Below are 15,838 nucleotides of genomic sequence, written 5' to 3' on the forward strand. Positions count from 1 at the left end.
GAGCAGCGTGGAGCGTCTGCGCACCCTGCAAAAATCAGTATTATAGTGCGCCTGCTTTCCAGCGTGTACAAACCAAGCGAGTCGTCGAATATACGAGTTTGCTAGAAGTTGACTGCAGAGAGACTGCGTATTGGCACCAACTATCTCAATCTCGTGAAATATTTGACCGGCACCAGGCTGAGCAAAGCACAAATCGGTTTCTCGTGCAAAGCGAAGCAACCTTGGTGAGAAAGCACACGCATTCAAAGTCAAACTGATGCTCAAAGGAAGCCACGCACTCGCTACTAAGATCACAGCAGCTACAGAAACCAAGAGCTATTCATATTCCGACAGCATGGCGTAAATCTTCCCCGCAACGACTTTCAAAGCCCCAGGATTGCCCGACGACATCATCACCACATCTCTTTCCAGTTTCCCATCCACACTTCTCGAAAAACGCCATTCCACGAAATTCGTGACGACGCAGTACACTTCCGTCAACCCTTCGACGTCCATGAGTGCTTCACCTCCGACGTAGGCTCGAGCCTGACCCTGCCGGAAATGATCTCGCTTCGCCTCGACAACACACACGCGTTTACTGCCGCGTTCAATGACAAAATCGAAAGTCACCTGTCCGTGAACGCGATTCCCGGAAATGGTCACCTGATCCCAGATCCGAGCGTCTCCATCGAAAAGCGTACACACACAGGTGAGCACTGGGAGAATGTAGTGCTTTCGTTCGTTGGCACACAAGCTGGATCCCAACGCTTCGGTCAACATCGCTAGGTATTCCTGCACCACCTCGAGGTTTTCATCCGGAATGGGCTTCCACGGTTGTTCATAAGATCCCACTTGTACGATGTTGTTGACTTCATCGTAAGGGAAATCCGTTGAGGCCTCAGCAGGATCGCTCTTAGATTTCTTGTTGCTCTCAAGAAGATCGTTCAGCACGTCCCATCTTCTTTTCCGAGCCGGATGTGGCTCTTTTGCAGACTCCCGACTTTCCAGGCCTGGAACAGCCACGAGCACGTGAATTGCGCCATCTTCAGCGTCCGCGTCGTCTTCTTCTGGGAAGCCGAACGCAGCGTTGCTGAGACGATAGGCTACGTGCATTTTATTCTGATGGATCTTCATGATATCGTCTCCTTGCACCAACTTGTGCACGTCGTTCGACTTGAGCCATCCGCTGCCGTCTTTCTTCTTAGCGACCCAGAGCGTCACGTCTGCAGCTTCACACGGGATAATAGACGGATGCTTCTCCTTGAGCAGGTTGATGAGATCTCCGACTTTCAGAAAACTCTCAATCCTCGCGGTGACGATTTTCCCGCTTCCAACGGCCAGACACAACTAACGACTTCATTCTAGCGGCAGCAAACAACTTCGGCACTGAAGAGGAGAACGTGTGAGCACAATTTACACAATTAGTGCGATTTGGTAGTAGTTTAAAGTCGTGCCTACACATACATGTGAGTATACATAGGCATCGACTGCACCAAGTGTTGAGCATACTCCATTCTTCTCTCCGTCAAGAACTCCGGTTCCAACTCGCCAGCCATCAATCCATCATCTCATCGGCACCATCACTTGGCAACGGCAAAAAATCATCTACCTTCAGCTTCTTTAGCGTCGGGGCAATGAATAAAGCATGAAATGGAACTGAGCCTTCTCTTTCTGACACAACCGCCAACATTTGTTTTTAGCGGATAACAGTGCAGAGGTGCTTTGGGACTGCAACTTGCAAGTCGGCCCAGAGCTTGAGACAAATGGGAGAATTTGACTATCTTCTTGAGTTCGATCACCATACTGATCCCAGCAGGCTTGTTGGATGGCCACTCTGATCTTCGATTCACGAGCAATTCAGCCGCATTCGGAACGGTAGTCTTGTGTCCACAATTGATAGCAGCGCTATATCACGGGCGATATCTTCCAACTGGGAATCTCTCCAGCAGCGATTTCAGCTTGAGCTGCTAGTAGTCCATGTTTGAATCTCTTCGCTCTCAGCAACATTCGGAATCCACTGATATCCCGCAGTAGAAGTATCAATTGCTACATGTACTCGTTCTCATAACTTAGGCTCGGCGTTAGAGCTGGAGCTTGCATCCGCCGTGCTTTAACTATTGTTTGTGGCTGCTGAGCAGCTAGAACTGTGAGGTTGGGCTCCACTCTACACGATATCCGAGTATGTTCGAGGAAGTCCACGCTGGACGCTGCCAGTCGAGTTCAAACGAGGCCGATTGCCTCCGGAGTTCCGAGACGAGCGTGAGCGCACGAAGGCGTACGGGTTGGTCGCGTGCGGCGACGGGAAAACGCCCAAGCGAGGCGAGCGTTGGACGAACTGGGCGTTGAAGACTGTTTCGTCGTTCGCGTCGGGCTCATCCTGCACCACGAAGTGCTCGTAGGCCGACATGCCGTCCCCGCGACGAGCGAACGGGTCGAACCCGGCAGCGGAAGTGCCGAACATGGACACGCGGGATGGCGGCGGCGGCATCGGCAGGTTCTCGGCCGCCAAGGCCTCCGCTAGTCGGTCGTAGTTGACCGAGTGGTGGTTGACGACGCTTCTGCCAAGTGCCAGGCGCCGCCCGTCGAGGCGCATCTCGGACAGCGAGTGCACGGAGTCGCGGCTCATGAAGTACGCGGCGGTGGCGAAGTCGCTGGTGGTGCTGATCTCCTGCGACAGAGACTCGGCCAGGCTCTGGTCGAGCAGCGCCATGCGCGTAGCGATGTTTGCCAGCGCGATCGACGGCTGGATAATGAGCACGCCGAGGTCCGTGAGGTCCTTGCTCAACGTGCAGTCCGGGACCACCGCGATCATGCGCGGGTGCGCTTCTCCCAGTAGCGCCTTCATGGTTCGCACGTGCTCCAAGGTGCGCTGGCCGTCCCCCGTGAAGATCAACACGTCTGCAGAGGACATCCCCTGCACGTGTTCGTCGTCCTGCCGCTCTCTGACTTTGTTCTTGAACTGGATGAGCTCGCCCTTGGCGGATCGCTTCAAAATCGTCTCGTTGATGGCGTGCCATTTCTCTGCCTGCTCCTGGTCAAGCAGCGGCACGTTCACCCGAGCCCCGTAGAGCGACAGCTCCAGTGCAACCTCGAAGGCGATTTCGTCCTCTCCGATGACCACCGCGCTTTGGACCTTGTAGAACGGGAGCAAGGCGCGTGGGTCGCCATTTCCTTGCGTGATGTTGCTGCTGGAGAGACGACTGCGAGCGCGGTGGAAAGACCTGCCGCCTTTGACGCTGGACTCACTGTCCGACACATCGGCGCCGTCTTCAGCTGGCTGGAGCTCAGCCACGCGGTCGTACATGCTCTCGCCTGCGCGACTCAGGCCGATCGCACACAGCACAGGGCCAATGATCTGGTTCACCACCACTGCCGCCACGATGGTCGCTGCAAATTCGCCGGCCCACGCATCCGAGCTCAGCGCCTTGACTTCGTTGGCCAAGCCGAGCGCCACGCCAGCCTGAGGAGTCATGGTGAGCCACAGGTTGTTGTACTGCCTCGGCGTGAGCTTCAGCAGAAAGCGCCCACCCAAGTAGCAGGCGATGAAGATGGACACGAAGCGCAGACAAACGTACAGACTCATGAGCGGGATGGCGTCCACCACCTTGTCCAGCTTCAAGGCAGCGCCAGTCATGACGAAGAAAGGCAGGAACATGTACGGCGCCACGGTGTCCAGGATGACGTGCATGTCGTGGCGGATCAACGAGTAGTGGCCGGCGAGGCAGGACGCCACCATGAGCACCAGCAAAGGCTCGAACTTGACCTCCCACGACAGGCCGTAGGACGCCACCGTCGCCTCGCCGATGGTCGTGGTCGAGATGTAGAACACGTAGCCCATGGTGAGCCAGAGGAAGCCCTTCACGTACAGCGACATCCTCGTGGTCCAGAACGACGGCCTCTTGGCCTTGCGCTCGCCGTCCGTGGATTCCACGTACGCATTGTGCGGGTGCGGCATCCTGTCCGGGTCCATGGACGACTCCAGGTCGACTTTCTGGCTGTAGTTGGAGCCGACGATCGACTGGGGGTCGTGGAGATCCATGTGCTCGTCCGCGGCGCTGCCCGGGATCTTGAAGATCAGGATGATCACGAGTCCTAGCAGAGCCCCGAGCAGCAGGTTCGACAGTACAACCGATAGCGTGAAGAACAAGTTCCCCACGGAAACCTGCAGATCCGCGCAGTAGATCGAGCACACGATCCGCGAGATGGAGAAGGAAACCAGCACCACGAACTCGGCGGTCATGGTCGCGCCCAGCATCAGGTTGGTGAATGGGCCGACACTGTTGAGCTCGATCTTGATCGCCATGACCGTTGCAGGCGAGCCCAGCACCGAGATGGAGCCGAACATGAGCGCAATCCCCAACTGGCAGTTGAAGATGAAGTCGTCGTAGAAGAAGGCGTTGTTGGCCAGCAAGTGCACGCCCGTGAGGATCACCATGGCCGTCACGTAGAGCACGCTGAGCAGAATGAAGATCTGCTTGAGCTGCGGCCGCAGCTCCGGCAGGTAGATCTCCTGGCCGGCTTGGAACGAGATGAACGACAGCGCCAACGCACTCACGTAGCCCGAGAGCATGTCCACGAGCGCCTTGGGCAGCAGATTGGCCACGAACGGTCCGGCGACGATACCGATCACGAGGTATCCGGTGATGAGCGGCAGCTTGAACAGCTTGGGGAAGAAGAGCCCGAGCGGATGGGCCGCTACCAGCACCACGATGAAGGCCAGCGCGTACTGCAGCGTGTCCACAGTGTTGCCCCACGAGTTGAAGGGCACCGTAGCGTCATCGTCGCTGGCTGCAACAGCTCGGCCCAGCAGTGCCACCGCCAACAGTAGCAGCAACCGCGACGCCATTAATTAGCGCTGTGGAACGACCGCCACCCAAAGAACTTCCTGCTGTCTGGGTAATTCAGAAATGACCTTCTGACTGAGTTGCTGCCTTCTGCCCAGAAACGCAGGTGCCCATCTTGAAGCTGGAGGCACTGGTCGTCATGACGTCGCGACATACGCCTCGGCACCACCAAGTCTCGCTTGTCAGGCGATACAAAGCAGACGACACATGCACGCGGCCATCACTATTAATAGCTCACATGGCATGTATTAATAGTCGAGGCCATGCTTGGAATCTGGTGGCGATGTCACTGATGGGGGTGGATCCCCGACGTCTTTGCTGCCAAATGAGGAAGATGGACGCTTGAAATGCCCGCCAGACGTCCATCTCCGAGGGTTGCTGCCAGCATACGGTGTTTCCTCTGACTCTCTACTGCCTTGGCCGTGCAAACCTCCTGGCGAAGAGCTCTCTATATGCGAGGGTGTCACGGTCTCTGTTGTGTCATGAGGGTTAATCGCAGATTAATGCAAAGCGTGCACGATAAGACGTGCATGCTGTCAAGGGTTGGTCCTCGGCGACGACAAAGCTGTCGAGTCAATTGGTCTGCTTCCGATGGCAGCGTCAGCGGCACCGGATGAACACCAGCGGCATTTACGTCGAGCAATCCAACTCGTGGCGCTGCGACAGCGAGCTCATTTCTGAATTCCCAGGCGACGGATGAGGCGCGCGTGGCTGGAGACTGGCGATGTCGGGAGATCCGCTCAGTCCTTGCGTGTGGGGCGGTCCTGCATATCCCGGAGTCTCCGCTTCCGCGCGCGCTCAAGCCGCTCCTCTTGGCTGAGAGGCTTCCGAGGCCCGACAGGCACGATGTTCTTCTTCTTGCCATCCTTTTTGCGCTTGGTGGGCGCGGCCTTCTTCTTTCGCCGTGCTCGTTCCTCGTCCGAGTCGCTATCGCTGTCGCTGGGCTGCTCGTCGTCGACGATGTACAGCTTCCGTCGACACGGGCAGCACGTGTAGTACATGCACCCCATTCGGATGCGAATCGCCTGGTCCTGCCGCTTCAACTTCGCAACGCGGTCGATCTCGGCCCTCTTCGCGGCTAAAGCTTCGTCGCTCATGTCCTCGACGTTGCCAGCTGCCACGTGGTTCGCGATCTTCTCTTGATGCTCAGTGACCAGCTCCTCGATCTTGCGCTCCCACCACTTCTCGCCCAGCGTGAAGATTTTCATGTTCTGCTGGATACGGAAGGCGGGGTACAGCAGGCTCGGGAACTGCGAGTTGAGCTGCTTGAACTCGGCGAAGTCGATCTTGCCGTCGCCGTTGAAGTCGAAGCTCTTGAGCGCCTGCTTCATGTTGCTGGTCTGGTCGTCTTCGTGCAGGATTTCCACCAAGTGGGTCAGCTCCTCGCCCTCGATCGTGCCGTTCTTGTCGTCGTCGAAGACGTTGAAGCAGACTGCACAGGACGAAGGGTGAGCGTTGCGCACTTGGTTCGGGCTCCATGGGAACGTACATTTGAGCATGTCTTCCTTGTTCAGGAGGCAGAACTTCCCCAGCGCTTCGACGTATTCACTAAAGTCCAAGACGCCGCTGCTGTCTTCGTCTGTTGCAAGAGCATGAAGCGTGAGCAGAAGCTCTGTAGGCGCAATGGAAGAGGGTGGAAGCGTACCGATGAGAGCAAAGATCGCATCGCCAAACTCTGAGTGTTTCTCGTCGATGGACGAGTAAAACTCGCCACGATCGATCGTGCCGCTCTTGCTGCATTATCGCATCACACACGAGCGCTGTCAGCTCTGCACAAGCTATTCACACAGGCTTTCATTCAGTGTTGCTACTGTGTGGTGGGCAAGCACTCACGGTCAGTACCGCGCAGTAAGACAGCGCATTCCAAGCGAAAGCCATGCTCACCTCTTTATCATATCGCGAGAATCTGCCGTAGAGCACGCTGAGGTCCTTGGAAGTCACTGCAGCAGTGAGTAAGTCTCTGCTCGACGCAGGGGCAGGTGTCGTCGCCACTTACGCTTAAGTTTAGTGATCATGTGCCGCATACGCTCATCCGCTACGGGCACCTGGTTGCTGAGCATTCCACCCATGACTATTTTGCGGCAGTTCACAGTATTGGGGCCGAGTTGTGAAGGATAAAATGGCTGGCAAATTGGAGCCGTTACAATTGTTTTCAAGGGGCCTAGCTGCTGGAAAACGCACCACAAGACGGGACCAGTCCACCGAATCCATCGCAGCTTGTCGACCTACTCAATCGTGTAGCAGCTATCAGTTGTCGTCCTTGCTCTCCCAGCGAGGAACGGCCATGATGCGAGCCAGGCCACGGTGGACCTGTGCCTCCAGGTAGGGGCCGTCCACCACCTCGCCATCCACGCACATGAGGTCTGTAGACCGCTCCGGCACCAGCTTGAACGCTCGTGTACGCACCTGCTGCACACCCTTCTTGTCCATGTGATCGCCCGTCTCGATGGCCAGCATCATCGCGAGCAGGTCCTTGCGCGAGTGCGCGCCGTCCATGAACGTGATGTAGTTGAATCCGTCATCGAACTCGGCGCCAGGGGCAATGTGGGCGTCGGAAGCCGCGTGGGAAACGTTCATCACCCAAACGATGCGGAAATGACCGCCCAGCTCCTTCCACTTGCCGCCCTTTGTCACTGCCTTCTCAGTCTTCTCTGGGTCATCTGCAGTCTCCTTTGATTCTTCAGGCTCGGTAGCGCTAGGAGGGCCTTGGCCTTCACCGTCGAACAGGTCCATCGTCGGGCGATCCGTCGACTTCGGGTCGTGTGTCTCGAAGTAGTGTGCGGGCTCTTCACTTTCGCCCTCCTCCAGATACCAAATCTTCCCCGGGTATTCCGGTCTCTGAAAGACGAGCTGGTTGACAAATGCAACCGTGAAACGAAGTCCTCCCAGCATCCGCAGCTTCTCGGAACCAATATCCACATCAGCGATAGAAGCCCACTCAAGGGACAGGAACGAGTACGTCGTCTCCTTCCCGTTGCGAACCGACGTGATGTCAAGGTCGTGCGGCATGCCCTTGGCCAGGATATACGCAGCGTTCACCGGCTTGCCCTTCTCGTCACTCTGGTGTGCAATCGAGTGGGCCAGACCATTGCCCGACCCACCAGGAATGATACCGATCGGCTGTCGGATCGCCTCGTTCCAGTCTGACCGCTTCATCAACCCCTGCACGACTGCAAGCATCCAAAATCTACCATCAGCCTCACAAACCCAACCTGTAGCTGTCCTAACGTACTCTCATAGAGGCTGCCGTCTCCACCCACAGCAACGACGCAGTCATACACGCCCAGAGGCATTTCCATGACCACCTCCATGGCATGGTTGGCATGTTCCATGACCTTGAGCTCCGCGTCCACATTGGCAAACTTGAATACGGGCGCCACCTTGTTCTCGTAAATCTGTAGTGCTCGACCTGCAAGAATCAATAATTCAACACTCCACCCGACACTCTTTTCCAACCTGTACCCCCTACCTGCTCCACTAACTGGGTTCAGCAGCACTAGGAACTTGCGTGGACTTGTCTCCTGCACCTGCAACGTCTCGAGACTCTCTGCACTCTGCACGACCTGCTGGTTCCTCGGGTCCGCCACAAAGTTGAGGAGTTTCTGTAGCTGCAGCACGTGCTGCATGTGTTTCCCGCTGAAGCGGAAGAAGAACTCGCTGAGTCTTCTCTTCTTCAACGTCTTGGGCTTGTGGCTCTTGCACACGCAGGCGAAGATCCCCAAGAGGAACTGGTCCTCGTCTTTGACAGCATTAACTTCCAGATGTGCCTGCACATGTTCCCCGTCGGCTGTGAGCACGTGAGCGCCCAATACGTCGCCCCACGGCAACTTCAGCGGCTGCAGCTTCGAGTCCACGACACAATGCGACGGCGAGAGGCGCAGGTGCACAGCTTCGTGGCTGCTTCCGCGCCACATGGACTTGTGCACTTGCTCGAGCTGGAGCTCGGCCAGTAGCGAGGAGAGCGGCCTGGGGCTGGAGAGCGACATGGACGGCTTGAGGTCTTGGAGCAACTTGCAAAGTGACGAGCGATTAAGTCGGCGGATAATTTGACTTGCCGTTTGTATGTGATTACGTGCTGAGAAAGACGGACGGGACCAATCGCACGGCGAAGCTTTGAGAACACATACCCTGAAATAATGCATGACGACTGAACAACATGAATCACGCTTATAGCACTGTGAGATGTGATATCCGTTGAGAAACGATTATCAACGCGAGGAAAAACAAACCTGCGGGCTTTGGCTCGACAATAGCGGAAGAAGCTGCTGCGCCGACGAAATGCGGCATGTTGTCTTGAGGGCTGCCTGCGTGAACTGTGCGTTGGGGTTGCCGCTCTCCAAGATACCGATCCGCCAGGATCAAGTGGCGGTGGACCTGCCGCCATCGTCATCCCGCTTTACGCTGTCGCCAAAGTAATCGCGTCGAAGTCGCTGCTGTATTGTCGGAGAGCTTAACGCTGCAGTCTCGCGGTGCTGTCCTTTCGATCGTCTGCCAGATTGTAGAAGTACGCAAGCTGTCCTTACCTGTTTGACGAACGTGGGGGTATCCTACGCCATGTCCATTTGTATTTGTCCACTGATCTGAGAACGCGAGGGACTTGGCTCTGCGTTTGCGCTGTTCGTCCTGCTTTCTCTTGCTGCGCGTGGCGGAACTTTCGGAAATGGCAGGAGCACTCGCGTTGTTGGCGAGTATAGCACTATGACGGGACGCTTGCGAAGTTGAGATGCCATCGACATCGAGCTGGCAAGGCAACGGTTGTTAGCATGCCTCGAGGATTTGGCGGAGCCCTTTCACCTCTGCGACGAAAGAGCAAAAATTGGTCCAAAACTTGCCAAGGAACGCGCGTTGAAGGCACCTGCCCACCTTCTCGAAGATCATCAAGACTGAGGCAAGGCGTGCGTGGAGAAGAGTTTTCGCAGAGAGCTGCAGGCCCAGGAATGTGGGCGAGTAGAAATCGAGCTGGGCAGGTGAGCCTCAGGCCGGAGCGTGAGCTGATTTCTATTTCGACCCGCTAGCATAGCGCGCTGATCTCGCAATGCCACGACGCAACATGTGCAATGTACTGCGTTGGGGCAATGGCATCACTCAACCCGAGCCAACATTCGCTGCGAATGCATGCCGTCTGGTCCATTTACGTCCTCGAAAAAAAGCAGCGTAAACTGACGGTTTTCGTCGGCGCCCCAGCTCAAGCTGCTTTGCCGTGATCGGCTCCAAGCTGCGCATGCTTACCAACACTACATAATAGCGATCCCGTCGAAAACAACAGAATATCTGTTTGTTGTCCTGGCGCTGCGGTATCGCTCGACCACAATCGTCATCAAGCTATCGAGTTCGCCCCAATGCACTTAAACCGACTATACCCGACCCCAAGTCTCAAAACTTACCATCATTCCTGCTTTTCGCACAAAGAACGCGAGTGACCAATAAGCCCATTCGCCTTCCTTCCTCGCACTGCACAGCGCTGGACCTCCAGAAGAGCGACGCATCCCTCCATTCGGCATTGCGTCCCAAACAGCACAGACCCGAACCAGACCCGACCCGACATTCACAGACCATGCCCACACCCGCCCCCGACTCCCCATCAGACTCGCTCTGCGACCGCCTCCAGCAGCTCCGCCAGCGTCTGCGCAACCGAGCAGACGACGCTGTGGGCCTCCCGTGCCTGCTGCAGTCGTGGAAGAAGCGCATCGAGGCCATGGACGACGACAGAGACCGACACAGAGGCGCCCACCGCCGCAGATGCTGCCACACGACGTCCAGCTGCTCGTCCATGTCGTCCATGTCGTCCAGCGACGAGTCGCCAGCTTCTCCGCCTCCGTGCAGCGGCTTCCCGTTGCGTGGGCCTCGCTCGCACCCGAGACTGGAGCGGCAGCAGGCCGTATGCGCGCTGTCGGCCATCTGGAGCGGCTTCTCGTCGTCTCCGCCGCCGTCGCCCGAGATTTACGCCAAGCCGAGATGTCGCCGGCACCCGTACGCCAGGTGGCACGCAGAGCAGTCGACAGACGACCATGGGAAGTCGCCGTCGTGAAGGACGTTTTAGAGGCTTTTGGCAAAATAAATACGACAGATATTTATGCTGACTTGTTGAGATCTCGTCTTCGCTGCCGTAATCAGGCGACTCGAGGCTGGGTGCTTCCTCGCGGAAGCTTGATGGTGAAACGAGTTTGAGGCACCGAGAAACTCCGGGTTCTAGATCTTAGTTTTCAATGGCTGAGCTAACCGAGTCGTACACATAGCCGCCATGGCAGTTGAGCAAAAATTTGTGATGGTGGGCAGATTCTGTGGGTTGATAATTGGAGACTACAAAGAACAGTGTCAGAAACCATCTTGCCTGCAACGTCTTCTCATTTGCTGCTTTTGTTTGCTGCCGCTAGAATGAAGTCGTTAGTTGTGTCTGGCCGTTGGAAGCGGGAAAATCGTCACCGCGAGGATTGAGAGTTTTCTGAAAGTCGGAGATCTCATCAACCTGCTCAAGGAGAAGCATCCGTCCATTGTCCCGTGTGAAGCTGCAGACGTGACGCTCTGGGTCGCTAAGAAGAAAGACGGCAGCGGATGGCTCAAGTCGAACGACGTGCACAAGTTGGTGCAAGGAGACGATATCATGAAGATCCATCAGAATAAAATGCACGTAGCCTATCGTCTCAGCAACGCTGTGTTCGGCTTCCCAGAAGAAGACGACGCGGACGCTGAAGATGGCGCAATTCACATGCTCGTGGCTGTTCCAGACCTGGAAAGTCGGGAGTCTGCAAAAGAACCACATCCGGCTCGGAAAAGAAGATGGGACGTGCTGAACGATCTTCTTGAGAGCAACAAGAGAGCTAAGAGCGATCCTGCTGAGGCCTCAACGGATTTTCCTTACGATGAAGTCAACAACATCGTACAAGTGGGATCTTATGAACAACTGTGGAAGCCCATTCCGGATGAAAACCTCGAGGTGGTGCAGGAATACCTAGCGATGTTGACCGAAGCGTTGGGATCCAGCTTGTGTGCCAACGAACGAAAGCACTACATTCTCCCAGTGCTCACCTGTGTGTGTACGCTTTTCGATGGAGACGCTCGGATCTGGGATCAGGTGACCATTTCCGGGAATCGCGTTCACGGACAGGTGACTTTCGATTTTGTCATTGAACGCGGCAGTAAGCGCGTGTGTGTTGTCGAGGCGAAGCGAGATCATTTCCGGCAGGGTCAGGCTCGAGCCTACGTCGGAGGTGAAGCACTCATGGACGTCGAAGGGTTGACGGAAGTGTTTCGAGAAGTGTGGATGGGAAACTGGAAAGAGATGTGGTGATGATGTCGTCGGGCAATCCTGGGGCTTTGAAAGTCGTTGCGGGGAAGATTTACGCCATGCTGTCGGAAGATGAATAGCTCTTGGTTCCTGTAGCTGCTGTGATCTTGGTAGCGAGTGCGTGACTTCCTTTGAGCATCAGTTTGACTTTGAATGCGTGTGTTTACCATCGTGTTGTAAGGAAACGTTCATTCCACCACTAGCTTTACTGAAGTAGCAGTTCAGGCACGGGCAAGAGCGGAGGTGGATATATTGAACGTGGAAATATAAAAGATAAAGGCGAACTTTCGCGCGGCGTACAATGCTCCCGAGCTCTGGTCGCTGGCTGTTCAATAGATTCCCACAACGCCTGGCAGTTGCCGCGAGCAACTCGCAAGGAGCTTCGCGATCAGCCCCACTTGGCTCGAGCGGCTACAGACGACTTCAATGTGCGTGAGGCGTGACGCCCACTGATGCCAGCACGTCCTCATAGGACTTGCCGCCCTCCAGCTCCTTCTCCAGCTCGATGAGCTTCCCGACGCCGTCGATCATCGTCTGGACGAGTTCCACCTCCGACTTGCCGATTCGCGCCTTGTTGGAGATATCCCACATGCCGCCCACGGCAGCCGAGTGTTCACCTGCCGAGCCCCGAGGCTGCAGACCGAATGGGGCACAAATGGCCTCGAGTGCGTGTGGGTCGGCGCCCAGCTTCTCCAGCTTGACGAACATACTCGCTCGAAGCCCCGTGCCCAGGTTGGACGGACACGTGCCGATAAACCCGTGGTGCTCGTTGTGCATGAAGCCGTAGCCGTTGGCCTTGATACTCTCCTCCACGGCCGTCACCGCCTTGACCCACCTGGCAAACACCTCGACGATGTTTCCGTCGCTCTGCATGGAGATCACTCGCATGTGGTCCTCTTCGTTGCACCACACCAAGAAGCTCTTCTGGTCATTGTGGAAGATGCCACGACCGCTAGGCCAGTCGCGGGCAGCACCGGCGCCAGTCAGAAGCGTCCCGCCTCCGGGCTTCTGGAAGAGGAAGTGGTCCTGCTGGAGCTGGTCTTCCTCCTCCTTCGTCATGCTGCTCAGCGGGAAGTACTTGCCCTTGAGCTCGTCGCCCAGCGCTGAGAGCGCCGTCGCCACAAGGTTCTCAACCTCCAGCCGCTCGGCACGCGTCGTTCCGGGCGGTAAGCTCAGTCCACGGATGTTGCGTCCGGCGCGCACACGCGTCGACTGCACGTAGGCGTTGTCGATCTTGTCGGCGTTCGCGAGCTTGGACACGTCCATGTCCGTGTGGTGCTTGTCCTCGGGCTTGAACCCGTGCCAGCCCTCGATAACCGGGTCGTACAGCTCCTTGAACACTTCGTAGCATTCCTCGTCGCCGGCGACGACACCCACCCCCAAGTGGGCGTTGTCGATGCCTGTCTGGATGGCCTGGTCCAGCGTGTACCCCTTGCTGGAGTGTTTGTCCTTCAACTTGTCATACAGTTCCTTGCTCAAATGTTTAGCCATGAGACTGCGGTGCTTGGGCGTAAACACGGGGTAGTTGTCCTCGTGCGACGGCAGCACGGCGATACTCGTCTGAGACGCCACCAGCGGCGGCCCGGCGTCAATCACCACGGGGGTCGCCGCTTCCGTCGGGATCAGAGCGTCAATGGCCTCTCCAGCCACGAGCTTTTGCTCCATGGCGATCAACAAGGCGATGCCGTTGATCATGGTCTGGACCAGCTCCGCCTCCGAGTGGCCAATCCGTTGCTTGTTGCTCACGTCATAGACCCCTCCGACGGACGCCGAGTGCTCCCCGGCTGTGCCTCTGGGCTGCAAGTGCAAGAGCGCGCAAATCTTCTCGAATCGAGCCACGTCTTCCGTCAGTTTGGGCAGCTTGACCATGACGCTGGCGCGCAGCCCCGTGCCCAAATTGGACGGACAGGTGCCGATGAAGCCCAAATGCTCGTTGTACATGAACTCTTTCCCCTGGGCCTTGATGCTCTCCTCGACGCTCTTGATGGCGCGGCAGAAGCGCTCGAAGACGGCCCCCACGTCTCCGCCGTCCTGCATGCTGATGACGCGCATGTGGTCCTCCTCGTTGCACCACACGAGGAACGTCTTGTCGTTGTTGTGGAAGATTCCGCGAGCCGACGGCCAGTCGCGCGCGGCGCCCGCGGCTTCCAGCAGCGTGCCGCCGCCCGGCTTCTGGAAGAGAAAATGGTCCACAATCAGCTGCTGCTCGTCCTCGGGGGACATCTCGGACAGCTTGTAGAACTTGCCGGACAGGTCGTCGCTCATGGCGCCCAGCGCCGACTGTAGCAGGTTCATGACGTCCTTGCGGTGCGCGCGAGACGTGGCGGGCGGCAGCGGCAGCCCGCGGATGTTGCGGCCCGCGCGGATCCGTGTGGAGATGACGAACTCGTCCGGCAACTTGCCGTTCGTCACGTGGGTTGGGTCCATGTCGCACTTGTGGTGGTCCTCAGGCTTGTAGCCATGCCAGCCCTCGATCACGGGGTCGAACAGCGGCTTGAAGAGCTCATAGCACTCTTCGTCGCCGGCGGTGACGCCCACGCCGAGGTGCGGGTTGTCCACGCCCGTCTGGATTGCGCGCTCCAAGGTGTAGCCCGTGGACGTGTGCACCTCCTTGAGCTGCGAGTAGACCTCGCGCGTCAGGTGCTTGGCCATGAGCGAGCGGTGCGCCGGCGTGAACTGCGGGAAGCCCGTGATCTTGGCGTCCGTGAGCTGCGCCGACGAGAGCTTCTGCGCCAGCTTGTTGGGCGACGCGGCGGGTGTGGTGGCGGCGTCTTCGGCCATGGTGGAGACTTTGGGTGCTGGAGACTTGTGCGGCTTGGAGCTCCGACTGCAGAATGGCGTGGACGGCCAGCGGGGGTTTCTGATTTTGCGGCCAGGAAGATCGCAACGCGAGCCGACGCGGCGGCGATTCGGGGGTGGCGGTTCAGATGGCTACATTCAGTTGCCTTTTTGTATGCTTTCTAAAGCTGGCGACTTCCGAGTTTACCACCATGTGTGCTGGCGTCAGAGCTACCGGCTGCGCTTGCTGGCTGCGTCAATTCTGGTCGCCGGCGATGCAATTGCCACACAGCTGCAGGTGGCGGTTGCTGCTGGAGAATGGCGTCTTACCGTTCAATTGCTCGTCGTTTCACAGAACCTTGTCCGTTTTGAACGTCAAAGTTACTCAATCGAATAAAAGAAAGTGTTGTTTGGACAAGTAAAAACTGCCTATATATGGCTTGCTATTTTAAGTGAACGTCCTGGAGGCTTGTGTTGACGACCTTACACTGTCTCGAGCTCCGAAGTCTGCCAGGACAAACCCATGCATCAAAGCTTTTCATTTACGCAAACTTGCAGCAATACGAATCCTAGCCCATGGCCAGGTACATTTAGAACTCCAACACCAGAAGCCAGTCGTCGTCCACGCTGCCACCCGACGGAGGCGTGAAGTCCACGCGAGTCACGTTGGCAGGGACCTCCACTGCTGACGTCGAGTAGTACTCACCGTCACGAGGAGAGAACCAGCGAGCAGTTCCCGATCGCTCCGACCCGTTGCCGACTTTGAGGCTGAACGAGTCGCCGTGGCCCGTGTACACGTAGAAGCGGTTGCGGGTCTCCGATGCCAGCACAGAGATGAACCTCGTGCTTTCAAACGCGTTGACAGCAATGTCGGTGTATCCGCTGGGACTCGAGAGCAGGTGGCGGGCGGGTTCTAGCTGTTCGAGTTCGTCGATCGTGAGGTTTTGCAGCG

At 57.1% G+C, this 15,838-nt stretch overlaps 5 protein-coding genes across 5 annotated transcripts; 1 reads left to right on the forward strand and 4 right to left on the reverse strand.

The window, feature by feature from the left end:
- Positions 1-315: 315 nt before the first annotated feature.
- Positions 316-4,825, reverse strand: KRP23_2850 (Crinkler effector protein 5; the record flags this gene model as incomplete). The annotated part of the gene is made up of 2 exons (XM_067887629.1): positions 316-1,306; positions 2,259-4,825. The coding sequence occupies 2 exons, from the start codon at positions 4,823-4,825 to the stop codon at positions 316-318; spliced, it is 3,558 nt and encodes a 1,185-aa protein (XP_067750204.1).
- A 738-nt stretch (positions 4,826-5,563) lies between these two features.
- Positions 5,564-6,892, reverse strand: KRP23_2851 (Calcineurin subunit B; the record flags this gene model as incomplete). The annotated part of the gene is made up of 5 exons (XM_067887630.1): positions 5,564-6,255; positions 6,313-6,402; positions 6,469-6,553; positions 6,657-6,763; positions 6,820-6,892. The coding sequence occupies 5 exons, from the start codon at positions 6,890-6,892 to the stop codon at positions 5,564-5,566; spliced, it is 1,047 nt and encodes a 348-aa protein (XP_067750205.1).
- Positions 6,893-7,070: 178 nt separating this feature from the next.
- On the reverse strand, positions 7,071-8,809 carry KRP23_2852 (Sphingosine kinase 1; the record flags this gene model as incomplete). Its single annotated transcript, XM_067887631.1, has 3 exons — positions 7,071-7,993; positions 8,056-8,232; positions 8,293-8,809. 3 exons carry the CDS (start codon positions 8,807-8,809, stop codon positions 7,071-7,073), a joined length of 1,617 nt encoding a protein of 538 aa, XP_067750206.1.
- A 1,568-nt stretch (positions 8,810-10,377) lies between these two features.
- On the forward strand, positions 10,378-12,111 carry KRP23_2853 (Crinkler effector protein 5; the record flags this gene model as incomplete). The annotated part of the gene is made up of 2 exons (XM_067887632.1): positions 10,378-10,793; positions 11,232-12,111. 2 exons carry the CDS (start codon positions 10,378-10,380, stop codon positions 12,109-12,111), a joined length of 1,296 nt encoding a protein of 431 aa, XP_067750207.1.
- A 420-nt stretch (positions 12,112-12,531) lies between these two features.
- On the reverse strand, positions 12,532-14,889 carry KRP23_2854 (Creatine kinase, flagellar; the record flags this gene model as incomplete). The annotated part of the gene is made up of 1 exon (XM_067887633.1): positions 12,532-14,889. The coding sequence occupies one exon, from the start codon at positions 14,887-14,889 to the stop codon at positions 12,532-12,534; it is 2,358 nt and encodes a 785-aa protein (XP_067750208.1).
- Between the last annotated feature and the right edge of the window lie 949 nt (positions 14,890-15,838).

Source organism: Phytophthora ramorum (assembly GCF_020800215.1).
Source record: "Phytophthora ramorum isolate Pr-102 chromosome Unknown Phyram_PR-102_s0002, whole genome shotgun sequence".
Classification (NCBI taxonomy): domain Eukaryota; phylum Oomycota; class Peronosporomycetes; order Peronosporales; family Peronosporaceae; genus Phytophthora; species Phytophthora ramorum.